Source organism: Telopea speciosissima, chromosome 3 (genome assembly GCF_018873765.1).
Source record: "Telopea speciosissima isolate NSW1024214 ecotype Mountain lineage chromosome 3, Tspe_v1, whole genome shotgun sequence".
Taxonomy (NCBI): domain Eukaryota; kingdom Viridiplantae; phylum Streptophyta; class Magnoliopsida; order Proteales; family Proteaceae; genus Telopea; species Telopea speciosissima.
Genome location: NC_057918.1, coordinates 66,034,201 through 66,061,346, shown reverse-complemented (window position 1 = coordinate 66,061,346; position 27,146 = coordinate 66,034,201). Strand labels below are relative to the sequence as shown.

The following is a 27,146-nucleotide window of genomic DNA, read 5'->3' as shown; positions in this document are numbered from 1 at the left end:
TATGAAATTGAAATAGAAATCATATCAAATCAGGCCCAAAAATTTTATTGAAATTGATTTTAATTTCACTAAAATAAAGTAGATAAATCCATATCAGACAAATACCTTCTCAATTTGAATTCATCCCTGTAATATTTCTCAAAACGTACAATTACCAAAGAAACCCTTAATTCCATCCGAATTCCGATAGATTCTTCAGGTTACTCGCCTATAGAATTTCATTGGGATCCACACACTCACCACCTCCCACACTCCGGATGGGGTTCCTCTGTAGTGCGACATGAAGTGTAGTGCACGTCCGATGCTCTACAGTACAAGGCTGTTGGATGATGCGCTACACGTCATGTCGCACTACAGAGGACCCAAATCGCCCACACTCCTCCTAGTTTGTTTAATGCTCCCACGACAGAAATCGTATAAAAGGGAAACAAATAAGCCCATGTGATGAGTCCATAATAATTTTTGTATAATACGGATGACTTTGTACAAGAATATTTTATTTTTTTAAACATCACACATTCACACGACACTTAACTTAAAGCTTATTGCAATACTTACTTAATTAAATAAGCATTAATTAAGTAATTCCATTTATTTTGATACAGAAGAAGAAGAAGAACAAGAAGAAGAAAACAAAGATGGGAAGAAATCTGGGTTTGTTGCTGGGCTTCTTTAGCTTCCTTTTTAGATTAACAGTTGCAGACTGGAACTTCTTGAACCAGAATACAGGGAAGAACAAGAATGAGTTGAATATAACCCTCAAGAACTACTGTGAAGCTTGGAGGATTAATGTAGAGCTCCACAACATCCTCAACTTTGAGGTTATCCCAGAAGAATGCACAGACTACATCGGCAGGTACATGAGATCCGACCAGTACAAGATTGATTCCAAGAAGACTCTTGAGGAATGCACTTTCTATCTCCACAACCCCTTCAAGTTTATGACAGGTGATGGCATGGATGCCTGGGCTTTTGACGTTGACGATACCCTCCTCTCCAATGTTCCTTATTTCAAGAAACACCGTTACGGGTATCTATTTCTTCTTAATGACTAGTTTTTGAGGATGAGTTTTATCTAAGAACTTATTAATGCGAGTTATTGTTTTTGTTCAGAGGGAAGAAGTTGAACATAACCTCTTTTGAAGAATGGGTGAGGGAGAGAAAGGCTCCAGCACTTAAGCACACAAAGAACCTCTTCAAAAAAATAAAAAGGAAAGGGATTAAGATCTTCTTAATCTCTTCAAGAGGAGAGCACCTTAGGGATGCCACAACTGAAAACCTAATTAAGGTTGGTTATTATGGGTGGATTGGTCTCATACTAAGGTTGGTAATAAAACTCTATTCTTACACTTTGATTGGAAAAGGATTCTGTCCAGCCGTGTCCGGAGAGCGTCCAGCCCCACGACAGCAAAAACAGGGGTGGAGTGATCATTTCACAGGTAGGTCCCACCTTGGCCCCACATGTGAAATGACCCAACCCCCCTATTTTTGGATGGTTTTCTAGCGCTGGACCGTCCAGCTCCCGCCACGGCTGGACAGAGTCAGGTCCAAGGTCCAGTTTGATTTCTATTCTTCTCTTCCCTTTCTATCTAAATATTGTAGCTGACTATGGGTATATCCATATATAATAGGAGTTATGAGGACACCTGCAAGACAGTGCTACAGTACAATGAGGAACAGAGGGATCTGCTGATGAGTAAAGGCTATTGTATATGGGGAATTATTGGATCACAGTGGAGCAGTCTCTTGGGACTTCCTAGCGCCATGAGAACATTTAAGCTTCCCAATCCCTTATACTATGATCCCTGAAAGGCACTACTACCACTTTCATTTTATTCAACTCCTGAGCATTCTAAGTTTAATTTGTTTTGTTTTTAATTGTGAATGTATAGAGGCTAGAGAGGAATTGAGGAGGTTGGGTCCCTTTCTTGGTTGGGTTTTTGGACATTTATTTTTATTTCCATTTTAATCTTCCTCTAGTTAGTTAGTTTACTCTTTGTAATAGAGCATCTCAGATTCAGATTGAATGCGAACCTGAAATCAATTTGACCCTGCTTGGATCCTGGGAAACTTAAATGGTTCAGGCAAAGATCCAATCAGGTTAAGTGTCAAGATGTGGATATTGTTAAAACACAGAGGATGATGCTATGGCTATGCTTAAATATGAAACTTAAATTGAAGGGAAAAATAATGTTGCTTGGTCGCGTGGCCTCTACTCCTGCCCACACAAGAGTGTGCGAAATCAAAGCCTCATTCCTAGGGGTGCAAGTTTGGCCTGTCGACAAACCCGCCTTGGCCGCCCGAGCCCAACAGTCCGGCTGAGATATTCGGCCCCGAGGGCAGGTCGTGGCTGGAAATTCGACCCGAGTTAGGGTCGGGTCGGTTAGGGTTGAGGCCTCGAGCTAAGCTTGGCCCGCCCTTGACCCGATTTCGATTATACTATAAAATATATATTGATATAATTTATACATTATAAACTTTAAATTTCACCCACATTTTTTATATAATATATTATATATGAAGACAATAAGTGTTATAATATAATTTATTATATTGTTATTTTATGTAAAATTAATAATGTTCTTCCTAGCCCATTCTAGCCCATGCATTTCTTTCCCCCTCCCCATGATCAAGGCCAATCAGGGTTGGCCCGACCCGTCCCTGAGGGCGGGTCAGGGTTGGATTTTTTTGGCCCTGAGTCAGGGTCGGGTCGGGCCAGGGCCCAACTAAAGGGACTTAGGGTTGGGCTAGGGTTCTATAAAGCCCGGCCCAACCCGACCTTGTTGCAGCCCTATTCGTTCCTATCAAATCAAAAGTCTCATCCATATTGATGCCCCTGCACATGCTCTCATTGGTTCCAACCACTAATAGTAGTATAGCCCACTTTCTTACAATGTGATAGCAACAGTTTAAGGAGAAGTGATGTAGAGAAGATTTCTGAAGAATTTCTGGATTGGTTGGATCGGTAGAAGTCCATCCGATCAAATCAAAGTACTAATTTGACAATGCAACTTCCGAGAGTTGTAACTTTTGATTCTGGTGGAATTACGGGAACCATAATATCTTTTTAGAAACGCCAACCTGTGCTCTATAGACTATTCACTAAATTGAATTGAATCATTAGACTAAAAGTTTCGGGGTCAAATTCGTTTATTTAAGGGGTGTATTGCGCCTTTGATGTTTTGCGCACTATTTAGAAGTTTTAGTTTCTTATTTTATTTATATCATAGTCCGCTTCCTATTATATTTAGGTTTCCATGTCCCTTTGTAATCCAATCTCCATATATAAATGTCGTTTTGGATGAAATAAAATATCTTGAAGCTTATAATCCAATTGCTTTGTTTGCTCTTCTTCTCCGATGGAATTGGGGTTTTCTTTATCTTGAGGATTCGAGGGTCGTGAGCACTACAACAAGATATAGCCCCCATACTCCCTGTTGCGTCAAGAAGTACCATCTTGCAAAATCTCTTTGAAGCAGTTCATTGAAAACTTTTCCCAAATCTACCTGCACTAATATTATTTAGGGAAAGGTTCCCCACGACGCCAAGGTGCAGTTTTACACCAATAGGGAGTTGGTGACCAATTGTTCAATAGGGAGTATTTATTTAGAAGTGAGGGTATGAAGTCCATGGGCAGGATGAGAGGGCATGCACAAGAATCTGCACACTAGCGTTGTGTGCTTCCTTTTCCATGTTATCTGTTAGATTACTACATAATAGGGATTTGCATTAAAACATTCTCACTTTCTTAAATGGATCGGAATTGGACATTCATAATTTATGGCAACCATTCGAAATAGGTGATGTTATTTTGAAATTGAAATTGAAATTGATTTGACTCTTGCTCTTTAATAAGCACATGGTTAATTCGATGGATAAAGTAGTAATTTCATTTTAAAAATAAAACAACATCATTCTTCTTCTCCTTATGGTCTCACCACCACCACTACCGCCACCATGCCACCAACCCCTCTCCCAAAATTAATATAGAGAATTTATTCTAAAAAATTGAACTATCAAATGGATTTCACATTCTTGAAATATTTCAAATTGATGTAACCAAAACAATTTCAATTTCTTAATCAAAATTCTATTTGTTAACTATTTCATGAAATCAATATAAAATTGAAATGGAAATCATACCAAATCTATCCCAAGATTTCTATTGAAATTGATTTCAATTTCACTAAAATTCTATTTGTTAAAACTATTTCATTAAATCAATATGAAATTAAGATAAAAATCATATCAAATCGTGCCCAAGATTTCTATTGAAATTGATTTCAGTTTGACTAAAATAAAGTGGTAGAATCATTGGAAATAGACAAATACAAAGGAAGCCTTAATCCCTTCCGAATTCCCATAGATTCATCAGGTTTACTCACTTATAGACTTTCATTGGGACCCACACTCCTAACACATAATTTGTTTAATGCTCCCACGACAGAAATCGTGCACTCCACCACTCCATTAATACGTTAATGATGATATATTATTGTTACAACTCACAAGAATATATTATTTTCTCAAACATCACAATCAGACGCCTACTCTGTGAGTATAGTTTGAAAATCGGGTTTTGATCGGAGAAAGTCATGCACCCGAGTCTGAGTCAAGATTTTGGAAAATTTGATCAAGATTTTTGTAGATTAGATCAGAGTAAAAAATGACGAGACTGGATCGTAAATCATTCAAGTTCAATAAGACTTTATATTTTATTTGAGTTATCACAAACTTGACGAGTTTAGTCATTTTTTAAAAATCATAAAGTTAGTTCACTTAAAAACTGAGTTAAGTAAAATAGTAAATCCGTATTTTAAAACAGTAAGATAAAACCCATCTCAAAATGCATCGATATGTGATTCCTTGAATTTTTTTCTTTTTATAGTTTTTCCATATTTTTTTGTATTTGTACTAATTTACATATATTTATTGGATTAAAAATTTTAAAAAAAATGTGACTCGTCTTTCAAAAAAACCTGATTTTTCAACTATGATTTTGTGACATGAACAAATAACAAACTATTCTATAGAGAGGACATGGTCTCCATTAACCAAGTATAAAATTTTGAAGCCAAATTTATTCAAAAAATACCAACAATTTCATATAAAGAAACAGGAAAATTAGAAGGAAACTTGAAATTTCAACCAAACTTAATTTTATAGCAATAATTTTCATATAAAAAAACAGGAAATATATACCCCACCCCCTAAAAGAGGTAGGTTGGTTTGTCAGCACTAATTCCCCAATAAGCATTAATTAAGTAGTTCCATTAATTTTGATACAGAACAAGAAGAAGAAGATGGGAAGAAATCTGGGTTTGTTGCTGGGCTTGTTTAGCCTCCTTGTTGGATTAGCAGTAGCAGACTGGAACATCTTGAACCAGAATACAGGGAAGAACAAGAATGAGCTGAATTTAACCCACAAGAACTACTACTGTGAAACTTGGAGGATTGATGTGGAACTCCACAACATCCTTAACTTTGAGGTTGTCCCAGAAGAATGCATCAAATACATCGGCAAGTACATGAGATCTGACCGGTACAAGATTGATTCCAAGAAGAGGATTGAGGAATGCAACTGCTATCTCTACAACACCTTCAGCTTGACAGGTGATGGCAAGGATGCCTGGATTTTCGACATTGACGATACCCTCCTCTCCAATGTTCCTTACTTCAAGAAACACTGTTACGGGTACTGATTTCTTCTCAATTTCTTACGCATCTTTTCCTTAATGGCTAGCTTTTAAGGATGAGTACATTTTATCCAAATCCCTAACACGATCGAGTCATTGTTTTTTGTTTAGAGGGGAGAAGTTAAACATAACCTCTTTTGAAGAATGGGTGTGCGAGAGAAAGGCTCCAGCTCTTCAGCACACATTGCACCTCTTCAGAAAAATAAAAAGGAAAGGGATTAAGATTTTCTTAATCTCTTCAAGGGGAGAGCACCTCAGGGACGCCACAATTGACAACCTAATTAAGGTTGGTTATTGTGGGTGGTCTGGTCTCATACTAAGGTTGGTAATAAAACTCTATTCCTGCACTTTAATTGGAAAAGGATTCTGTCCAGCTATGGTGGGAGAGTGTCCAGCTCCACGACAGCAAAAATAGGGGTGGGATGGTCATTTCATAGGTGGGTCCCATCTTGACCCCACACGTGAAATGATCCACCCCTGTTTTTGGGACGGGTGAGGACAGATTTTAACCCTCTGTGGAGGAGTGGGACCCGCCTCTAGAGTGTTGGACCCATGCCCCTTGAAGGGGTCAAATCTGTCCCCACCCGTCCCCACGTGGGTAGCTAATCCGGACTCGAAACGAGTTTAGATTTGCTACCCACATGGGGATGGGTGAGGACAGATCTGAACCTTCCATGGAGATGGGTCCCACACCCCCATGGAGGGTTCAGATCTGTCCCCACCCATCCCCATGTGGGTAGCAAATCTGAACTTTTTTCTCCTGAGTACTAGACTGTCCAACTCTCGCCACGACTGGGCAGGAACCAGGTCCAGTTTGATTTCTATTGTCTGCTTCCCTTTCTATTTAAATATTGTAGCTGACTATGGATATATCCATATATAATAGGAGTTATGAGGACACCTGCAAGACAGTGCTACAGTACAATGTGGAACAGAGGGATCTGCTGATCCGTAAAGGCTATCGTATATGGGGAATTGTTGGATCACAATGGAGCAGTCTCTTGGAACTTCCTAGCGCCATGAGAACATTTAAGCTTCCCAATCCCTTATACTATGATCCCTGAAGCATTGTAAGTTGTTTTGTTTTTAGTTTAATGGAGAGATGAAGTGTTTGGTGGAAAAACTTTGGCTGCAACCCGGGTTGCAGACATGCTCTTGTTGCCCCCAATCCTAGTCGCAAACTTGGAATAATCCATTTCTCCTTTAGGTTCACAAATATTTGTTGGATTTATGTGTCCATCAAACCCGGTTCGGTCCGGTTGTACTTTGTATTGAACCTTTATACATTCTGGTTTAATATTATCACATGTGATATAAATTTTTTGAGCATTATGTGTCCGTAAGTATTACTTAAAATAGTTGTCACGACTAGGGTTTGGGCTCGACACCCGTATCATATGATCGTCGCATTGGGTATGCCTAGACATGTGATGTCAAGGTACGAATGCGAGTACTCACATGTTCGATGTGTGTATTGACAAATAATCTACTTTGTCGATTCCCTCATGTATTACTGTCAGATGCAGGATGGGACAGACATGAGTCACCGAGACCTTGTACCTGAGAAGACCCTGTCACTGCAAAATGTGACCGCATTCTTTGGTTCATCAATGAATGAGACTCAATTGAGTCAAAGCCGGTGTTTTAGGAATACGCGAACATTTTGTGAGTGAAGGAGTTACTCAACATGGTCACCACTGTCCGATTGAGGAACACCAAAATTGAGGTTGTCTGTGAATGGTCGGATCAGAATCTGGATCCAGTACCATATTGGAAATGGTTTTTGCAAAACCTATTTTACATAAAATAATAGATTATATATAATTATTTAATTAAAATATTTTATCGAGTTTTGCAGGACCCTATCAAATACACAGATACTCTTATATGGACATGTACTATGGAATGTGGTTTGACAGTACTAGTGTACATGCCCTAAATTCCATAATGATGGTATTGATTAGTGGAGGGGTGGTACATAATATTATCATGTAGGATTTATTTAGAATTTGTTAATAGAAATGGTTGTTTATTTAATTAATGGATATGGTGTTAATTGTAATTATTCATAAATTAAAATAATTAATTAATTGTACTATTCCCTATTAGATTTTGCTTCTTCACCAATTAGAAGCACTTTGAGATTAAATCGGATTAAGCCAACAAAGAGAGAGAGAGAGTCAGACTCTCACTGTGATTTTTTCTATTTAGGGTTTTAAAAACCTTGGCTTTATATAAACACCAAATACGCAGAGGGGGGCCAGTGCTCCACATTTTCTGCAGTGCCCCCTCTCCCACATTTTTAGTTCTCCCTCTCTCTAGTGTGATCTTTTCTCTTCCCTTCTTCTAGTTCTCTAGATAATTTGAAGGTTAGGGTTTTGGAAACCCAAATCTGTGACTAAGGAACTGAAGAGGATGTAGGATTGGCTTGGAGAACCTTGGCTGCACCATTGGATGTTCAGATCTGTTTACTTGGAGTGCTTGTTGGAGGAAGAACCACTGTATATTGGAGGAGCAACAATTGAGGCTCATCAGGTTAGCAAATTTATGTTAATTCCTGTTGTTTTAATTTTATGATTATTCATGGGATGTGAAAGTAACCCAAATCGATTCCGTTCCACTGCGCATTCGAGTATGGGATGGATCCCTCTTTTCATAGGATGGAATAGAGATGTGTTTCTCCTTTACATGGATCCCATAATTTCATAGACATCAAAGAGATGGACTGGGCATTGGTTTGTCATACTAAACCCTATTAGGGTCACCGTAGGACACCCATGGGCGACCATGGAAAATCATAAAAATTGAAAATAAGATGCACAGCTGACATATTCGGAGTTCCCTAGGGCAACCCTAGGGTGCCCTGGGAACAACCCTGGAGATCCTAAGAGTTTGGACCTCAAAGTATAATGTTTATTAGTTTACCAAGGTGAACCATCATGATGCCATGGACCGTAGCATTGTTTACAGTACCTTCTCAGCTTTTTGTATTTTCCATAATACCCTTATGGATTAAAAAACGTGTTGCCTACAATTGGGGTAGCAGGAACATAGCTGCAATTTGGGCGGCACCTACAATTGGTGTTTGGACATTTATTTCAATTATAATTTTTAAAATTAATCACTATTTCAATTTTCATCTTCCTCTAGTTAGTTTACATCCCTGTACTAGAGCATGTAAGATTGAAATTGAATGCGAACCTCAACCAATTTGACCCACCACGGATCTTAAAAAACTTGTACTTATTTCCCACAAATTACTATAAATGTGACTGTTTGATTTGATGGGGGTGAAAAACTTCAAGACAAGTTCATTAAATACATTTATTCTTAACTAGTGAGGTGGCACACCCTTTTTTCTCTTTCTCACGCCATTCACTTTCAAAGTTTTGGTACCATTCATGGAAAAGTTATTTTTGAGTCTACCTCTCTTCTTTTCCTATTTTTTTTTTTTTCCCTTACAGAATCCCATCCCATGTCCATTTCCTCTCTCTCCCACTAAATCCCACCCTCCACTACAAAATGCAAATTCCATTATTTCCTTCCTTTGTTTGTCAATTCAACCCACAATTTGTGGGATCCACCCTCACAATTTTCTCACCCCTTTTTAGCCATCAAACAACAGGAAGTGAATAAATCCAATTATAAGAAAGGAATTGCAATTTCATGATTTCAAGAATAGTTCAAACACCTTACATGTAAAGAAAAGGGTGTCAACTGGTCAATTCCAATCAGTTTTGATCGGACCTATTCAATCCCCTCGTATTTAAGGCCCCGCACCGTAACTTCATGGTTTGGTCATGGACACATTTATATATCATCGATAATTGAGATCAAGTTAATTGGGCTAGAATCAATCTTTAAATGAACTAATTAGACTATAAACTAGCTATCAACAACCAGTAAACCGATTAATTGTGCTATAAACGTCGGTCAGTCCTGGATGGTTACCGATATCATTGAGTCTCGGTTAGGTACCCATCAAGCACCGAAAAGCCCGACACGGATGGTTACCGATGTCATTGATTCTCGGTAGGTACTAGGTACCCATCAAACACCGTAAACACCCGAATAATAATTGGCCTGGGTCCGACACCAAACCGTTTACTGGTCATTTTGGTTTTGATTTTTGACCGATAGATTCCAGTTACGCATACCAAGTTTTTTACACCTGTAAACTAACAAGTGAACTTTGAAGTGGATTACTTCTTTTGGAAATTCTAATAATTTACTAATAAGATTCATGAACAGAGGGGTTTTAGGTAATATTGATAAGAGTTTGTCCATAACTGCATTTATTAGAATTTATCATCCGTTAGGCTGTGTTTGGATGCCGAGAAAAGAGAAAAATATTTAAATATTTTTGAATTTGAGGAGAAAAATAGACACATTGATCAATCATTGTGTCATCATGATTTGTATGTTATTCTATTTTTTATTTCTTGGCATCCGAACATAATCTTAACTCTCAACAACAAAAGCCTAGTGAGAGCCTATAAAAGAATTTTTTTTTTTAATTTTATTTTAGATGTAGAGCCTATAAAAGATTACAAGTATGACAAAACAAATTGATGTTAATTAATAAGAAATTGAAACTACTAACCTAAGTATTATCAATCTCCTATAAAATAACATAAAAACATAAAAAATATTAAAAAAAAAAAGGGCCTACCCAAAGTGCACGAGGCTCTCGGGTCACTACAGAGTCTGAGGAGGGTTATAATGTGCAGTCATACCCTCGTTTCGCAAAGAGGAAACTTTCTCGGTAAAATATTATAAGTATGACACAAACAAAATAATTAAATTTCAAAATACTCTTTAAATATAAGTTTGGATCGAGTTTTTCACGATCTGGGTTTCCAAATTGGATCATACCGGTCCAACCACAAACATGCAACTGCATCTAAAGATGTACATGCAGGTATAGTATGGATTGACAGTATGAACTTGAAAGTGCTGCACATTCCCACAGGGAAAGACTCATTGCTTCTATTTCCATCTCCTCTCTTGTTGTGATAACCCGGATAATCCTGGATTTTGAACTCTACTTCTTTAGCCAAACATAGTCCAGCTTCTTTGGCTAGTTTCTCCACCTCCCACTTACTGAAAGGGTGACTTGTCTTGTGAGTCACGTGAACTTCACCATTGGTTGTAAGCATGTCACGTGCACTCCTAAAGAAGCCTTGCACTACATTCTGGTGAAGCCTGGGAAGACATTAAGTATTAAATCCAAGGTCGATCAAGTCGGTTAGGTACAAGGGTTGCCCAACATATACAGGGAATCAAATTTAAATATATATAGCTGTTCTCTTTGCCGCAGTGCAGCCTGTGCCCAGGCACATTGACCACCCTACCTCCCTGTACAAGCTGTTCATGTGCCTGGGCACAGGCTGCTGCGACACAAGGAACATTCTCCCATATATAGTTTATCAAGTACTAGAATCAAAATGAAACTTATTTTATTCCAAGAAATTGGCATGAAGACTGTAAGTGAAAATATAACATTATTGACTACCCTCTTAAATCAGATGTACTTTTAATATATTTACATTAAGAGAAAGAGATCTCTACTTGGTCGCATCGTCTCTACACAAGAATCTTGACCATATCTATCCAGAGGGCAAATGTGTCATCTCACGGTGCCCTGTTAGGGGGCATAGGAAACACCGCAAGTAGATATTTTTTTCCATTACATTAATTTATGCATTTTATCATTACATGTATATTGGGTATCCAATATAATGTTTTCATCATGTATGGGTAATCTATCCCTCTCCCCGCCCCCCACCTCCCAAAATAAAAATATATATATATATATATAATGGATTAAGATCCAGTTATTGTAAGGGTTGGATTAATGGATAAGTATTAACTGATGGGGCTTGGATGGATAGAGCCCAATACAGGAGGTGGTCTCTTTCATGGATAGGCTCACATATAAAACAAGCTTAATAGATTAGAGGGGATTAACAAAAAAATCCATTACCTATTAAGGAGATCATTTCCTGTATTGGGCTCTACCCAATCAAGCTCATTAGATGATATAGGTATTCCGGCTTTTGGATGAAAAGGAAAAAGGTCTAGATTAGCTAAGTATGAAATTTCATAGCCTAATTCAATCAAATATTCCCCAAAGTATTAGGATGCATTTCCTATTTTAAACTTGCAAATTCATTGGTTTGAGTTGCAGTCTTAACTCACTTGATTTGGGCTTGCTCATGTTCCCATAGGTAATAAAAGCCCGCATGGGGAAAATTGAAGATTATTCGATCAAATGTCGTAGCTTTGAGAAAAGAGTGTTTGTTCATGGTGTGACAGTCTACTTCATGGAGAATGGTGCAGCCCAGTTTCTTCAATTCCTCCAAGTTTGCCTTTGCTGTTGGGTGCTTGACCATTACGGTTTCTGTGTTTCCATGAACACTATTAGAGTTAAAAAGAACTCATCCAATATCATAGAAAATAGAAAAGGAAGGGAAGCGGGAGAGATTTAAAGGGACGTACTTCTGCAATCAAGGGACGTAGAGACCATGTTCTTAGCGGAACCAAATGCCCTGGCCAAACATGCAGAGAAAGAGAAATCACCTTCTCCAACGAGTAACATCTTATGAGAGCGGCTGTAGTGCATGATCCATTCCTGTTCTTCTTCCATTTCTCAGTTCTTAACCTTTCAGTTTTTATGCACTCATGACCCTCCGCAGAGTTCTTATTATCATCTTATTGTACTTCGTAACTTGGATATCTGTTGGTTCGGAAGTTTGTTTATTTCCCGAGGGACTCAATTGCTTCAGCTGCCATAATCCATTGGGAAAAGAGTCTCTCTCTCTCTCTCTCTCAGGAAGAGCCTCTTGGTTTTCTTCCCTCAAGGCTCAATCGCTCGCTGGAAGAGTCTCTTGGTTTTCTTCCCTCAAGGTTCGAAATAGGTTAGACCAGGATCTGAAGTGGTGTTCCGAATTTGAATTCCTTCTGAAATTTGGCGAGACCACGAATTGTGAAAGCTATCTCGTCGTATAGCGCCTACACCAGCTCGGGGGCCAATAACAACTCATTTAGTTCATTGGGGTTTGAGTGATAATTTGACGTGGTCCTAGGCGCAGGAACCATGCCACCGAATTATCATGTTTAATTTTTTCATATATATATATATATAATAAAGGTGTCAATTGATCGGGCTCGATCGGTCTTAGTCGGGCCTAACCATGCTTAACCAAGTTCAAGCCCTGTACTGTGACCACTCGTTTAGGAAGTCGTCACGGAGCAAGGAGGTGGTTGCCTCGCCGGAGCAACAAGTGCTCTCCACTCTTCGTATTTGGTTTCTCTCTCCAAGTAGGTATGCAACGGTGATATTAGTCGGGATTAGGTTTTAAGAAGAAGTAGGGTAGGCAAAATAGTCTTTTCAATTTATGAACAAATAGGTTAGGGCAATAAGGTCTTTTCAAATTTTAGGAGTAGTTAGAAGAAAGGGTAGTTTGGTCAATAAATTTTTTTTTAGCATTTAACGCCTAAAATTAATAGTGTAGACTTAAATGGCTTTAGATTGAACAATGCAGGGCGTACATGAAATTTTGAAGGGGTGCGTGTGAACTTATCAGAACCTTAGGGGTGCATGAGGAATATTGGGTCCATTTAAAGGGGTATACGTATTTAACCATAATTTTAAGGATAAAATACACATACCCCCTATAATGCACCCAATATTCCTCGTACCCCCCTAAATGGCTCAATATTCTACCTACCACCCTTCAATATTCCATGTACAACCCTTGCTTTACACCCCAAATGTCAGATAGGTCCAATCCGTTAAATACCACCGTTAGATGCCAAAATTTTAACCATTTTACCCTTTGTTCCATTTTCTTAAATCTGAAAAGACTTAATTACCCTCACTTATTTGTTGCCCTAAACTAATTGAAAATGACCATTTTACCCTTTGTTTTATTTTTATAAATGAAAAGACCTAATTGCCCTCATTTATGTATTACCCTAACCTAATTTCAAAAGACTATTTTACCCCTAAATACTTGTTTCTAAAAACCCCAAAATGCCCTCATCTTCCCCAAATCATCATCTTCTTTTACATACCCACCACCACCACCACCACCACCGCCACCAACCACCATTGGCTTTGGGTTCTAAGACAAATGAGAGAAACAGAGAGCAGCAGAGTGAGGGAGTAAAAGAAAAAAGGAGCACTGAGACGAGACAACTCAAAGCTTTCCTGAGCCGGGGTAGAAGACTCTCGTCCGACATCGTCTTCTTCTTCTCCACTTCTCCTTCTTTTATTTTGATTTCTTTTCTTACCATCTCCATCGCATTTCTGAGACCTACCAAATCCATTTGTTTTTTGTTTTCCCATCTTTAAACCCCAATCTCCAATACCCTATTCTCCCTTCTCCATCTAAAAATCCATCTTCGAGAGATGAAATCCCTCTTCTAATCTCCACCGAACCCACTTCTTTATCTTCAATTCCTATTTTCTAGTTTTTATTCCATATCAAACCCCAGCCATCTCTTTTCTCTTTCCACTCAACCAAACCCAATCCCACAACCAAAACTCCATCGTCCCATCTTCTCCCTTCTCTCATATTCTTCACCCCTTTTTTATTTTAAGTATTAATATGTCTGTAATAATCCTCAGTCGCTATTACTTGAAATTTCTGCAATCGAACGTGGGTCTCCATTCATCTTCTCAGCAAAGGTGTTATTCGTCTCAGTGATCGGTTGTTGCAAGTGTCGGATAGAAGAGAAACAGGCTTGCAGGGTTCCAGATTTTATTCAAAAAAGGGTTCCCTTCAGTTCACGGTGGCAGCGGCGGCGATTATCGATTGTCAATTGTCGATTGTCGAGTTGGGTGGCAGTGGTGGTGGTGGTGGTGGTGGTGGTTGCGGTGGCGGTGGCGGTGGTTGTGGTGGTGGTGGTGGGTATGTATAAGAAGATGATGATTTGGGGAAGATGAGGGCATTTTGGGGTTTTTAGGAACAAGTATTTAGGGGTAAAATAGTCTTTTCAAATTAGGTTAGGGTAATACATAAATGAGGGCAATTAGGTCTTTTCATTTTTTAAAATAAAACAAAGGTGGGTAATCATTTTCAATTAGTTTAGGACAACAAATAAGTGAGGGTAATTACGTCTTATCAGATTTAAGAAAATGGAACAAATAGTAAAATAGTCAAAATTTTGGCATCTAATGGTGGTATTTAACGGATTGGACCTATCTAGCATTTGGGTTGTAAAGCAAGAATGGTACGTGGAATATTGAAGGGTGGTACGTGGAATATTGAACTGCTTAGCAGGATACAAGGAATATTGGGTGCATTACGGGGGGTAAGTGTACTTTACCCTAATTTTAATTTATGATCTCATGAAAATGAAATAGAAATCATATCAAAACAGCCCAATTCCATTTATGGGAGACAGACGACTTCCATAATAACCAATTTTAATTTAATCTAAACATAGATTTATTAATCATAGCACATGAACTTTAAATCTTTAATAGTCTAATGGGGCTGAGCAGGAAATGATATACAAATGAGAGAGGACCCCACTTGCCGGCCACCACCCATGTGAATTTATTTCAATTTTCAAACCATCATCCCATTCAATGACTGATTCAATTAAAAGCCAAAGACCCAAAACTCTCCTTTTTGTCTTTTGATCGGAAAGAACAAGAAGAAGAAGAAAAAGAAAATGGGAAGAAATCTGGGTTTCTTGCTGTGCTTCTGTAGTTTCTTTGTTGGATTAGCAGTTGCAGACTGGAATATCTGGAACCAGAGGATAGAGAAGAACACGAATGAGTTGAAGATAACCCTCAAGAACTACTGTGAAGCTTGGAGGATTAATGTGGAACTCCACAACATCCGTAACTTCGAAACTGTCCCAGAAGAATGCACAGACTACATCGGAAAGTACATGAGTTCCACTCAGTTCAAGGTTGATTCCGAGAAAGCTCTGGAGGAATCCACAATCTATCTCAGCAGCACCTTCAAGTTGACCGGTGATGGTAAGGATGCCTGGGTTTTCGATGTCGACGATACCCTCCTCTCCACTGTTCCTTACTTCAAGAAACATTGCAACGGGTACTTATCTCTACTTTCTTCCCAATTGCTTCCACAATCTACAACATTTTCTTGAGCCCGGATCAGATCCTGCAGTAGAGTTGTTACTCTCCATGTACGGGGAGCTGATCCGGTCTCCATTTCTTTCCCTTTGTCAGATCTTGCAGTCTTTCTTCTCAGATCTCATCATAATAGATAATCTTTCTCAGTCTCATTTTTTATTTTATAGATCCTTAGGTAATTAATGTACATCTAGAAACAATGAAGTATGCAATGGTACTACACTTGGATTTGAATCCATACATACATAAGATGCAAGACCCTCACCCCGTGAACGATAACAATATTGGGTGTGAACGATAACAATATTTGGATTAGTATGGGATGGGTTTTGCTGAGATATCAAGGCCCATCTGTAACTACACCATATGCCCCAGCCAGACAGATTTGGGTCCTCTGTAGCGCACCATTGGATGGCCCACAGTGCTTGGGCATGCAGCCCAACACACAGGTGGGGTGTTGGGCTGCGTGCCCAAGCACTGTGGGCCGTGAGATGTGCGCTACACTCTGTGTTGCGCTACAGAGGAGCCCAACGCCAGCTAGACACTGAGATTTTCAATCCACCTACATGGCCAAGAGTGACCTACGTGTTCGCCACTTCACCTCCTCAAGAGTGACTTACGTGTGTGCCTTTTGACCTTGATGTGGCTGCATGGATAGTCTATACCATCCACATTAGCACTTCGATTGGAACCTAGTGCACGAGGCTCCCATCACTTCAGGGTTTGGGGAGGGTCATAATGTACATACGCAGCCTTACCCCTGTTTTTGTGGTGAGATTGTTTCCAGACTCAAACCCGTAACCACTTGGTCAAATGGAGCAACCTTACCGTTGCACCAAGGCCTGCTCTCCATCAAAGAACATTCATGCCAATTCCAAAATAGATTGTAGCAATTGGCATTAATTGAGATCGATGTCAGCCGATTCCGATCCAATTTCTAAAACCATGCTTATTGAGCAATTCTTAGGATTAATACAAAAATGAAGATGGTTTTATTAAGCATATTGCTACTGACTTTGGTTAGACATTTTGTTCAGAGGGGAGAAGTTTAACATTGCCTCCTTTGAAAAATGGGTGTGGGAGAGGAATGCTCCAGCTCTTGAGCACACAATGAACCTCTTCAAAGAGATAAAAGGGAAAGGGTTGAAGATCTTCTTAATCTCTTCAAGAGGAGAGCACCTCAGGGATCCCACAACTGACAACCTCTTTAAGGTTGGTTTCACAGGGTGGTCTGGTCTCATACTAAGGTTGGTAAAATTCTATCCTTTCACTTTGTTAAATAAAAATTTAGATTCTTAATTTTCTCAATTCTCTTCTTTTCCCTTTCTATTTATCTCAAGATTAGTCATTAATTCAGTAACTATGTGTTTATAATAGGAAAGATGAGGACAATGGCATGACAGTGCAAGAGTACAAAGCAGAGCAGAGGAAGAAGTTGATCAATGAGGGCTATCGTCTATGGGGAATGGTTGGATCACAGTGGCCCAGCCTCTTGGGATTTCCTAGTGCCATGAGAACATTTAAGCTTCCCAATTCCTTATATTACATTCCCTGAAAAGCATGTCCAGTCTTCATAATCCAACCCCACCAATGCCTTCTAATTTGAAGTTTCTTCCATAATTAGCACCCCACCCTTTTGTTTGATTTGGATGTGGAACACTGTTTGGACATTGTTTCAATTAAATCTTCCTCTATTTAGTTTACCCTTTTGTTATAGAGCAAGCCAGCTCCAAATTAAATGTTAAACCTGTTAGATATATATTTATATGTATGTGTGTGTTCATATATGAATGTGTGTTCATCAAATCCATTTTAATTAAGATTAAATTTATTAATTGTGTTGATAATTTTATATGCGATGATTGCCTTAACCCTTATATATGACCATAAAGTGTTGACAACGGACATTCTGTTCTTACATTTGTCACATTGTATATTCTCGCAATGTGATTGTGGAATATAAGTATGAGTTGAACATGATCATTTGAGATTCTTATATGGAATACCACCGGTTGTTTTTAATCTTCGGTAGTTGTTATTTTCCTATACTTGAGGTCCTTACCATTGTAGTTGTGCATTGTTCGCCTGTGGTATACCAAAGGTTGGTGCCTATAATGGCTACATATTGGTGCACTTGGCAGACAGCGTTCTACTATAGATGGAAGAGATTCTCGACAAAGTATCCACTTCCTAAAAGGGAGAACATCGCGAGAGAGTTGTCTATTGTACCAATGGAAATGTTGTAAATTGTTTACAAAGTGTTTTTTAAAAACATTATTATAAATGGGAAAGAGAACGCCACCCGTATGCGCAGCGCATGCCACCCCAACGCCATGAAACAAGGGCTCGCGAAATGACTGTTGCACCCCTGGAACCCCAAAAATGACCAGGTAGTGTTCTTTCTCCCATTATAAATATATAAGTTAATTTTGAATTTGTTTTAAAAATGTTTTATGTCCAATCACCAGTTAAGACTCTCTGATAATAGCCGTTTAATGGATTAGAGTTTTTGGCAATGTTTGTTTCCATACACGTATGTCTGTTATGTGATGTTAAGTCGAGGGGCTAAAATGTAATAAAAGTTTTTATCACTTTTAGCAGCGATTTTTTATTGATACTAAAAGTGTTTCTTCTTCTGCCCGCTCTTCTTTCTCTTCTCCCTCTGTTATTATCACTTTTGGTTCCTCGCTTGCATTTTGAGTTCAAATGAAAAGGGCAGGGACGATCGATCACCAAAGTTACAGATGGAATGCTTGGTGAAGGGACTAACGAAGCTCAGAATGGAGCCATGTACAGTGGTGGGGTTCACCTACAAGGTTTGTCCAATGGGGACTTTCCCCCTAGATGATTCCAACCAAAAGTGGCATGCCAACGCCAACAAGTTGGAGTAGAGAAACAAGTGCTCTTAGTACCTCAATGGCTTCTTCGATCATCTTCCCGCATCTCATCATCCTTCGACTTTGTTGACAATAGTAATGTCCCCTGTGACCAAGATCAGGAAAAGGAAAACAACACCGTTGCTGCTACTAAGGGTGTCAAAACCAAACCAAGGCCGTTTATCAAGACCAAACCGAGTTGTTTACATCGAAACCGTGAAACCGTTTAATAAATGGTTTGGTTTTGGTTTAAAAAATGAAATCCCGTTCAATAAATGGTTCGGTTTTGGTTTTAACAATTTAAATTGTTTAAATCTATTAAGTTTTGATTTATATCATTTCCCCTACACGGTTTGCTTTCATTCCAATTAAATAGATTGATTTTGGATGTCTATTCTACACATAAAGTATTTCATTATATCAAAAAGTGGAAGAAAGGAAAAACAAAGTTTGTGGCTATCAAGTTGGATATGAGGAACACTTGTAATCGGTGGAGTGGCACTTTATTGAATATATTTCGTTAAAATATCAGTTCATTCAGAAGTAGGTTGGTATGGTTATGTCCTGTATTTCTACTGTGAGCTACCATCTTCTGATTAATGGCACAGAGTCTGCTACTATCTCTCCAACTAGGGGAAACCGCAAGGGTGATCCTCTCTCTCCGGTGTTACTCATTCTATGTTCACAAGCTTTGAGTGTTATTATTTCTAATACTGAGTCAGAAGGTTTTATTAGTGGTATTAAAGGCAAGCATCTAATCATCCAACTGCTTTTTACAGATTCTTGTCTCTTTTTTTTTTTTCCAAAATTGAAGCTTTATGAAGAGCATGCCATGAAGGAATGTCTTGATATTTACTACAAAGCGAGTGGCCAAGTAATAAATTTGAAGAAATCATCCCTCACCTGTAGCCCTAATACTGCTACCGATTTAAACGATGGTTTCCTCATGTCCTTAAAATTCCCCATGGGTATGACCCACAAAAATACTTGGGGTTGACAACTGATTTTGGAGTTTCGAAGGTTCAGCTCTTTCAGTATATTAATTATAAATCTTATAAACATCTTCAAGGGTGGAAGGACCAACTTCTCTCACATGTGGGCCGTGAAACTTTACTTAAGTATGAAGCTCTCTCTCTCTCTCTCTCTCTCTCTCTCTCTCTCTCTCTCTCTATCTATCTATATATATATGCATTTTAAATTGCCGGTATCTTATCATTAGAGACTAAGTAGAGTGGTATCCCATTTCTTTTTGTGCAGGAGCTCAAATGGTTGCAAGATAAAATAGATCTCATGAAAGCATTTATGTCAATTGAAGTTTAATGGTGGTTTGAGTTTCAGAGATCCGAGACTTCACAACCTTAATTTACTAGCTAAGGTAGCATGACATTTGTGGAGTACGCCGACTTCTTCATGGGCAATATTCCCGAAGTCAATTTATTTCTCACAAGCAGATTTTCTCCAAGCCAAGATTTAGCATCAACCTTCATGGGTATGGCATAATATCGTCATTGCTAGTCGTTCAATGCTTATCAAATGACTTATATGGAGAGTAGAAACATGGAAAGCCATAAAATACGGGAGGACAAATGGGTGCTTAGTTTACCTGGCTTTAAGGTTCGGTCACCTAGTATGGATGGTTGCCTATAAAATCTTGTTTATGAATTGATCGATTAACCTAGCAAAGGTTGGTGGCAAGATATATTCATCCATCAGATCACAAGGCAATTATATATATTTCACTTTCTTTGTTTCCTCGTGAAAATATACTTATTTGGGGTAGTTCGAAGAATGGAATTTTTGTTGGGTTTGGTGGCTTTTATCTAGATCGATTGAAGGTTCGTTCAATTGTCTAGATGAGCTAGTGGAAGAGTTGGAGTCTCCAACAATGATGAGTTTTCTAAAGGAGTGGAAGAGGTGGATATTTTCAAAGATGTGGAGTCTTCAAGGAAGTGAAGTCTTCAAGAATGTGAATTCTTCCAAGTAAGTGGAAGAGTGGAGTCTTCAACAATGTTGGAACTTCCAAGTAAGTAGAAGTGGTTTGGTAGTTGAAGATATTATGTAAGGTGGAGTCTTCCAAGAGGCTCTTTGAAAGAAGTATAAGTGGGTTTTATCTAACGAAAGAGAAAGTCAAATCTTGTTCAACAAGATAGAGGAGAGAGAGTTAGTGAGTTGCTCTGATACCAAGTTGGATATCACTACATGGATGTAGGCGAGTTTGTTGAACCATGTAAATCTCTTACCTCTTTTTTGTGTATAATCTTATTTTCTTTTGTGTTTTGTTTATCTTGCACATATCGATCTTGTGCATTGCTCACATCACAAGAGAAAGTTGGAAATGTTGTTTTCCCAATCCCAACAAGTGGTATCAGAGATATTGGTTGGCGATCAAGTTTGAGTTGATGGAGTGGGTCGATGGTGAGAAAAGCACGGTATCGTTGAGAGTAAAGAAGGAGATTTCTTAAAATACATTTGGAGAGTGTTTTCATGGATCGCCAAGGGAAGGTTGCATGTTGTAGGATAGGAAAGGTGTTGTGGGCACTCCTACAACATGGTTCGAGGGAAGATGATGCCTCTTCAAGGTGAAGACAGAGGTCAAGGGACTAGAGAGGCATGTATGAGGAAGGTTCTGCCATTCGAGGTACTAACACTAAAGATGTGTTGGGTGAAGAATACAGTTGAAATGATGAGGTGTCACTCATTCGAGGTACTAGCACTAGAGATGTGCAGGGAGAAGAATAAGACCGAAATGATGGGGGTTCAACCATTCGAGGGACTAGCACTAGAGATGTGCAAGGTGAAGAATGAGGTTGAAAATGTTTTTCAACAAGTCTTCAAAGTGGCTACAATGAAAGCCAAGGTGGGGATTATTGAGTTTGGTGGTTTTTATCTAGACCGATTGAAGGTTCAATTCAATGGTCTAGATGGGCTAGTGGAGAAGTTGGAGTCTTCAACAATGATGAACTTCCAAGAGACTGGAAGAGGTGAAGTCTTCCAAAGAGGTGGAGCCTTCAAGGAGGTGAAGTCTTCAAGAAGGTGGAGTCTTCCAAGTAAGTGGAAGAGTAGAGTCTTCAACAAGATTGGGTCTTCCAAGGGAGTGGAAGTGGGTTGGTGGTTGAAGATATTAAGCAAAATAGATGAGAGAGAGTTAGTGGATTTTCTTTTAAGGAGAGAGAAAGTGATATCTTGCTCAACAACATAAGAAGAGAGAATTAGTGGGTTTTCTCTAAGGAGAGAGAACACAACAAAGTAGAAAATGAGTCCTATCAAAGAAGCGAGGTGTCTCCCAAAGAGAGTAGTGTTGATCCAAGCAAGGAGCCAAGATGTTAGGATCTAAGTGAGAGTCTAAGAGGTATAGCATAGGTGCAACGTGTGTACAAGGACTAAGCGAGGAGCCAAAGTGAAGGTATGAGTGAGTGTACATGAGATGAGAGAAGGGTGTACATGGATGCTTGGGTTTGGGTATCAAATCACAAGGGTTGTATTATTTTCTCTTCTCTTGATTCATAGTGGAAGTTGGATCTCACTCCATGGATGTAGGTGATTTTGCCGAACCACATAAAGATCTTAACTCTATTTTTGTGTATGTACTTGTTTTCTTTTGTGTTTTATTTATCTTGCACATATCAATTTTGTCGGTTGCTCACATCACAAAGAGAAATTTAGAAATGTTATTTTTCCAACCCCAACAATTTTCACTATTAAATCAGCCTATCATGTTTTTCGCTCTTATGAGGATTTATCAACCCATGATTCTAAATCTACATCAATTAGGAAGGATAGCACCAGCCACCGTTAATAGGAAGTAGATACAGACTTTAATACTCTCCCAAATATGGGGAATTTTTTATGACGGGCTTGCGCCAATGGTTTGATAATAGTAGAGGCATAAGCTCATCGATATATTCCAGTTAACCCTTCTTGTCCTCCATATGGGAAGATGGTTGAGACAGTTGATCATTTGTCCTTTTGTTCCCCTTCGCTCAAGTTGAATGGTTTGGTAGTTCGTTGTCATACATTGCACCATCATCCGGGACACCTAACTTATACCAATGGATTAATAGTTGGTCTGCTCTAAGAGCTCATAGTAAGAAAGCTCATTGCGATATTATTTCCTTGTCTTCATATCATGGGTATATTTGGTGTGTTCACAACGATCTTGTTATGAGAAAATGTAGTTGGTTTGAGTTAACTGTTTAAAGTTGCATCAGACACACCTCTTAATGAGAATAATATTCAATCACCTCCTTTGCAACAGCATAGCATACCTTGTTGGTACAATGGAGTGTTGTTGTCATTTTGGCAACGTATTTGGTCATATTGGTATTATGACAGTAGATATTGGTGATTTGGCAGAGCTGGAATAGTCAAACGAGCTTCTACATAGTTTCAAAGGGTAGTTTGGTCATTTGGTAGGGTTACAACAGCATCCGAGTAAAGAGATTGACTTTTGGCAGCATATTGGATCCCTAATTAGTGTTTGTCAAAGGCCCGAAGCAGCAAGTGAATGCCTCATACATCAAAAGCTGCGATTTCATAGGATCACTTAGTGGGGTCCACTTTGAAACTATTTTTGGAAGTCTTAATATCAGAATTGGGAAAATTACTCTTCACAAGAAATGTATTTTGTCGAATCTTGATTACAACACAACTAGTTTCACGATGTTTCGATATCAAACGAGAAAGTTATAGAGTTTTTTGTGTCATCGCGCAAAAAATGGAGTGAATTAAGAAAGGGTTGAATGGCTTTGAACAAATTTGGGGAGTATTTTGTTGTTTATTCTTGCAACAGATTATGTAATCACGCTTTTGGAGTTACAGTGATCATTTTCCAATTTGTTTGGGTCGATTGGGTATGAAATGAGTGTTTTATGAGCAAGATTCTACTTCGTGAGCTCTGATAGGCCGAGGGACTGAGTTTCAGCGTTTCAAGCACATACAGTGTCATCAATAGACGACCCAGATTAGAAGATTCTTTCTGAATGGATTTTGTGAAGGCACTAAGGTTGGCCGGTGTAGATGCCATCATGAGCAATTTCATTTGAAAAGCCTATGGAGAATTTCTATAACGCGATACATTGAATCAACCAGCTTATATAGTGTTATGCGCGTATGGTGCACCTGCAAAAAAGATTCTATTAAGTGGATCTCATTCACTATGTCGTGCACCCCTGTGATCCCTATTACTGTGTGACTTGGTATATTGTATACCATAATCCAGATTCTAAATGCTTGGACTTTATTACACCCTCATTGCTTAAGATCTAAAATTTCAGATCCGATGGACCAAAATGCACTTGTGTTTTAGAAAGGAGATCTAATGGCTAGAATATGAACCGCGCAATATGGTGACACATGGAACACTCACGCCGCCGCCATTGAAGTACGACCTGACAAGAAATATTCTTAAAATAATCAAAATACCCCCAAGATCTTCAGTAAAACAATGATATCTCCCTCGTTTTAGATCAGAATTAAGTTCCCAAAAGTGTTGTGCCAGAATTGAGTTCCGAAAAGTGTTGTGCATTCACAGTGCAGAGGCCTATCTTCCTTAAAGAGTAAAAAACGTGAAAAATATATGCTAAACAAGGTTTTACACAAGATATTTTCACGGATTTCTCGATTCACATATAGTGGAGTTTGGGAATACCTAAGGAGATTAATTTATAGTTAAAAACCCCTTTTTTATGGTGTAAAAATGTGTTTGAACTTATTACCAAAAAAAAAAAATGTGTTTGAACTTTTTTCATATTTGAGGATGTGCAATTGGTCAATGGCAAGAATATATACAGACAGTATTCCGTAGGATTTGTTGAATGTTGTGAAACCTTATATTGTTGATTTAATGAGAGATTTAATTTTTTTAATTTTATATTATGAACCTAACTTGGGTAGAGATTAGAAATCATGGGCTGTTGTTGCGTCCAAAACATTGATTATCGTATTGAACAATATACGAAACCTTCAATAAAATATTACAACCACATAAATTTAATGTTGTGTTTGCTTTACTTGTTGTGTGGACAACAGACAATTTAGCCGAGCCACATAAATTTGATATCGTGTCTACTTTACTTTTCATTGCATATATAGGAGTGTTTGATTTGCAGGGTGGGATGTACTTTCTGATAGACCATGCACTTTCTAATACAGAGTGGTTACAAGGTGAGCATGCATATATGTTGTGATTATTTGGTAAAACTGGGTTAACTCGAAGATATCTGTAAGTGCATATAATATTAGAAATTAAAATATGAATTTGAAAATTTTGGGTAGACACTGATTCACCCTCCTCTCAACCTGAAGTCAACATTCCACTCAATTGATTTCCTCCTTCGGAGGGCTTTCTTAAGCTAAATTGTGATGTCTTTTGAGATATGTCCTCCATAGGAAAGAACAGTATTGGAGGATTGGGTTTCGAGATCACAATGGCAAGCCTCTTATTGTAAGAAGAGTGACAATTCGAGGTGCTCTTCTCCAGAGGATTCTAAAGATTCTAATAACAGGAAACTGATCAAAAAACTAATTGGTGATGATCTGAATCTGCCTCTACCAATGGCTCTTATTCTGCATGACATTGTCGTCATTGGTCTAGAGTCTGTAGTTTCTCTCCCTTACACGGAGGGTCCAGCCTTAACACGTAGACCGAATGTTCTGTGCCTGCCGACGTTTAGGTAGGGATAAGATGGTCTTTACACGATTCAGTCTACGCCGCTCAGACCGCTAGAGGCAACGCGCCATAGAGAATCTGGATCTGTCAGATGAACTATTTAAGATTTGGCTACGCGCATATGCTTAAAAAGGAAAGAGGTGATGCTATGGCTGTACATTCATATCTCATTTGTTTATTGGAAGCCATAAATCTGCAAATCCGAGCAGCTAAGACAGGAAAATGTCTGTACAGAGATATCTAATTTCAATATATTTTATGCAACCACCAGTAGTAGCTATAATTATAGGTACATAGTAGTACATCAAGATCAGCCCATTTTATCATGAGCTCCTCTCTGCATCTTAGCACAGTACTCAAATAAGCTACCATCGAAGCAGCGCCTCACAGCTTCTTTAGATAAGAAGCTATCTTTATCTCTTGCAAGCACATACAGAACTGCCCATTCCAGCTTAGTTGCAATCCTGTCAAAACCCAACAAAATTAGAGATTTTATTCAAATCTGATGTGAATTTAGGGGAAGATACCATATATAGAAATTGGGAACGAACCAGCCAAAGAAATCGAAGGCAACCCTGTTGCCTTCGGTCATGTTCCATATCTCCCAAAATGTCAACTTATCAGGAACTGTTCGCGCATACTTGCTGAAAATGTTTTCCAGATTCACTGGAACATACCTTCCTTCAGTATCATAAGTTCCTGAATCACTTCCATGCTTAGATTTGTGTATGTTTCGAATGTAAATGGGAAAGAAAGGAGATGGAATCCACCCAGGCAAAGTTGGATAACTCAAGGCAACATTGATTACGATTGCCATTACCAATGATGCGATCATATTGAACCCAATTGCACGCAATCCTGAAATTAATTTCAGATCACTTAAGCTATCTCTTGCACAAATCATCAGTTAATTGATTTTTAATGGAGGAAATTACTTAATTCTGTACCTGAATAGGTTTCCCCAGGGTAGATGATGCCGTTCTCGTCTGTATCGAAGAAAGCTACATGTTGTTGAAGAACGCTCATGTCGTTATGGTTGTGACCCAACGTTCCATTCTCATGCTCTGTATCAGGTGCAGTCAAAGCCCTCGCCATGTCTGTGTTTACAATAACAAAAAAGAACCCATTTGTTTGGGAAGCAAAGAAGAAGAGAAGAACTATTACATGAACCAGAAAGGGAAAAGGGAAAAAAAGAAAAAAGCAAACTTACAGGGCTTGGGGAGACTCTGCTCCAAATCGCTTCGGACCCTTCGTTCAGCCGTTACAGGCGCTCGCCGTGCCACTGTCTCCATTGAGTCGGTCGATGATGGCCCTGTTGCCATTTTCTAATCTCTCTGTGTGTCTGTGTTGTTTGATCTCAGAAGCACTAAAACAACAAATCGATCTTCATGGCTATTTAAAGGAATGAAGTAAGATTTGGAGAGGAATGTGCAGGTTGTAACTCTTTGAAATTTGAAGAACACATGTAAGCACTGTTGGAGGTAGGTGTCAGATTGCATGTATCTCTTCTACCAAAAAAACAAAAAAAGATTGCATGTATCTCAGTGTGAGTTACTGCACGGAAATAGTGACACTTGGTCGTCAGTGGCTCGGTGCTCTCTACAGCTGTTTCGGGAATTCGATCCTCTAAGGCTGAGGCTTTCCGAAACTTCCATGTGTGCTCATGCCAAATCGAAGATTATTGGTTGCGTGTATGGCTGGAAGAGGGTCGGGTTGGCCAGGTTTTTTAAAACCCAAGTCCAACCCTGATTCTCCTGGGCTCAGGTTCGGTTTAGGCCCAGCCCAGCTCT

General features: G+C 38.8%; 6 protein-coding genes across 6 annotated transcripts in view; 3 read left to right on the top strand and 3 right to left on the bottom strand.

The window, feature by feature from the left end:
* LOC122656745 (acid phosphatase 1-like) overlaps window positions 1-6,760 on the top strand; it is a 63,114-nt gene extending 56,354 nt beyond the window's left edge. Inside the window, exons 4-6 of the mRNA XM_043851381.1 lie at window positions 5,295-5,695; window positions 5,808-6,017; window positions 6,583-6,760. Of these exons, the coding sequence (XP_043707316.1) occupies window positions 5,304-5,695; window positions 5,808-6,017; window positions 6,583-6,760 (780 nt within the window). The 5' untranslated portion in view covers window positions 5,295-5,303. The remainder of the gene's footprint in view (window positions 1-5,294; window positions 5,696-5,807; window positions 6,018-6,582) is intronic.
* Window positions 1-12,521, bottom strand: part of LOC122655428 (uncharacterized protein At4g26485-like) — a 44,344-nt gene extending 31,823 nt beyond the window's left edge. Inside the window, exon 1 of the mRNA XM_043849621.1 lies at window positions 12,421-12,521. The gene's annotated coding sequence lies outside the window, so the exon portion shown is untranslated. The remainder of the gene's footprint in view (window positions 1-12,420) is intronic.
* Window positions 623-1,852, top strand: LOC122656739 (acid phosphatase 1-like). Its single transcript, XM_043851374.1, has 3 exons — window positions 623-1,030; window positions 1,114-1,323; window positions 1,632-1,852. The coding sequence occupies exons 1-3, from the start codon at window positions 639-641 to the stop codon at window positions 1,807-1,809; spliced, it is 780 nt and encodes a 259-aa protein (XP_043707309.1). The 5' UTR covers window positions 623-638; the 3' UTR covers window positions 1,810-1,852.
* On the bottom strand, window positions 10,541-12,345 carry LOC122655427 (uncharacterized protein At4g26485-like). The gene is made up of 3 exons (XM_043849620.1): window positions 12,198-12,345; window positions 11,898-12,099; window positions 10,541-10,913 (listed from the first exon to the last, which is right to left on the bottom strand). The coding sequence occupies exons 1-3, from the start codon at window positions 12,343-12,345 to the stop codon at window positions 10,541-10,543; spliced, it is 723 nt and encodes a 240-aa protein (XP_043705555.1).
* A 2,847-nt stretch (window positions 12,522-15,368) lies between the features above and the next one.
* Window positions 15,369-17,442, top strand: LOC122656740 (acid phosphatase 1-like). The gene is made up of 3 exons (XM_043851375.1): window positions 15,369-15,772; window positions 16,851-17,060; window positions 17,191-17,442. Exons 1-3 carry the CDS (start codon window positions 15,384-15,386, stop codon window positions 17,366-17,368), a joined length of 777 nt encoding a protein of 258 aa, XP_043707310.1. The 5' UTR covers window positions 15,369-15,383; the 3' UTR covers window positions 17,369-17,442.
* An 8,191-nt stretch (window positions 17,443-25,633) lies between these two features.
* LOC122656744 (peroxygenase-like) lies at window positions 25,634-26,722 on the bottom strand. Its single transcript, XM_043851380.1, has 4 exons — window positions 26,567-26,722; window positions 26,304-26,453; window positions 25,908-26,214; window positions 25,634-25,820 (listed from the first exon to the last, which is right to left on the bottom strand). Exons 1-4 carry the CDS (start codon window positions 26,676-26,678, stop codon window positions 25,667-25,669), a joined length of 723 nt encoding a protein of 240 aa, XP_043707315.1. The 5' UTR covers window positions 26,679-26,722; the 3' UTR covers window positions 25,634-25,666.
* Between the last annotated feature and the right edge of the window lie 424 nt (window positions 26,723-27,146).

What these genes read in the sequence shown, in the direction of transcription:
- LOC122655427 (XM_043849620.1), bottom strand. Translation starts at nt 12,345, where the DNA reads ATGGAAGAAGAACAGGAATGGATCATGCACTACAGCCGCTCTCATAAG. An exon ending in TACGTCCCTTGATTGCAGAA is followed by an intron (nt 12,100 to 12,197) that starts GTACGTCCCTTT and finishes ATGGAAACACAG; the next exon opens with AAACCGTAATGGTCAAGCAC. An exon ending in CATGAGCAAGCCCAAATCAA is followed by an intron (nt 10,914 to 11,897) that starts GTGAGTTAAGAC and finishes ATTTAATACTTA; the next exon opens with ATGTCTTCCCAGGCTTCACC.
- LOC122656744 (XM_043851380.1), bottom strand. Translation starts at nt 26,678, where the DNA reads ATGGCAACAGGGCCATCATCGACCGACTCAATGGAGACAGTGGCACGG. An exon ending in GCAGAGTCTCCCCAAGCCCT is followed by an intron (nt 26,454 to 26,566) that starts GTAAGTTTGCTT and finishes TTGTAAACACAG; the next exon opens with ACATGGCGAGGGCTTTGACT. An exon ending in CCCTGGGGAAACCTATTCAG is followed by an intron (nt 26,215 to 26,303) that starts GTACAGAATTAA and finishes AATTAATTTCAG; the next exon opens with GATTGCGTGCAATTGGGTTC.
- LOC122656739 (XM_043851374.1), top strand. Translation starts at nt 639, where the DNA reads ATGGGAAGAAATCTGGGTTTGTTGCTGGGCTTCTTTAGCTTCCTTTTT. An exon ending in TTCAAGAAACACCGTTACGG is followed by an intron (nt 1,031 to 1,113) that starts GTATCTATTTCT and finishes GTTTTTGTTCAG; the next exon opens with AGGGAAGAAGTTGAACATAA. An exon ending in TGGATTGGTCTCATACTAAG is followed by an intron (nt 1,324 to 1,631) that starts GTTGGTAATAAA and finishes CATATATAATAG; the next exon opens with GAGTTATGAGGACACCTGCA.
- LOC122656740 (XM_043851375.1), top strand. Translation starts at nt 15,384, where the DNA reads ATGGGAAGAAATCTGGGTTTCTTGCTGTGCTTCTGTAGTTTCTTTGTT. An exon ending in TTCAAGAAACATTGCAACGG is followed by an intron (nt 15,773 to 16,850) that starts GTACTTATCTCT and finishes CATTTTGTTCAG; the next exon opens with AGGGGAGAAGTTTAACATTG. An exon ending in TGGTCTGGTCTCATACTAAG is followed by an intron (nt 17,061 to 17,190) that starts GTTGGTAAAATT and finishes TGTTTATAATAG; the next exon opens with GAAAGATGAGGACAATGGCA.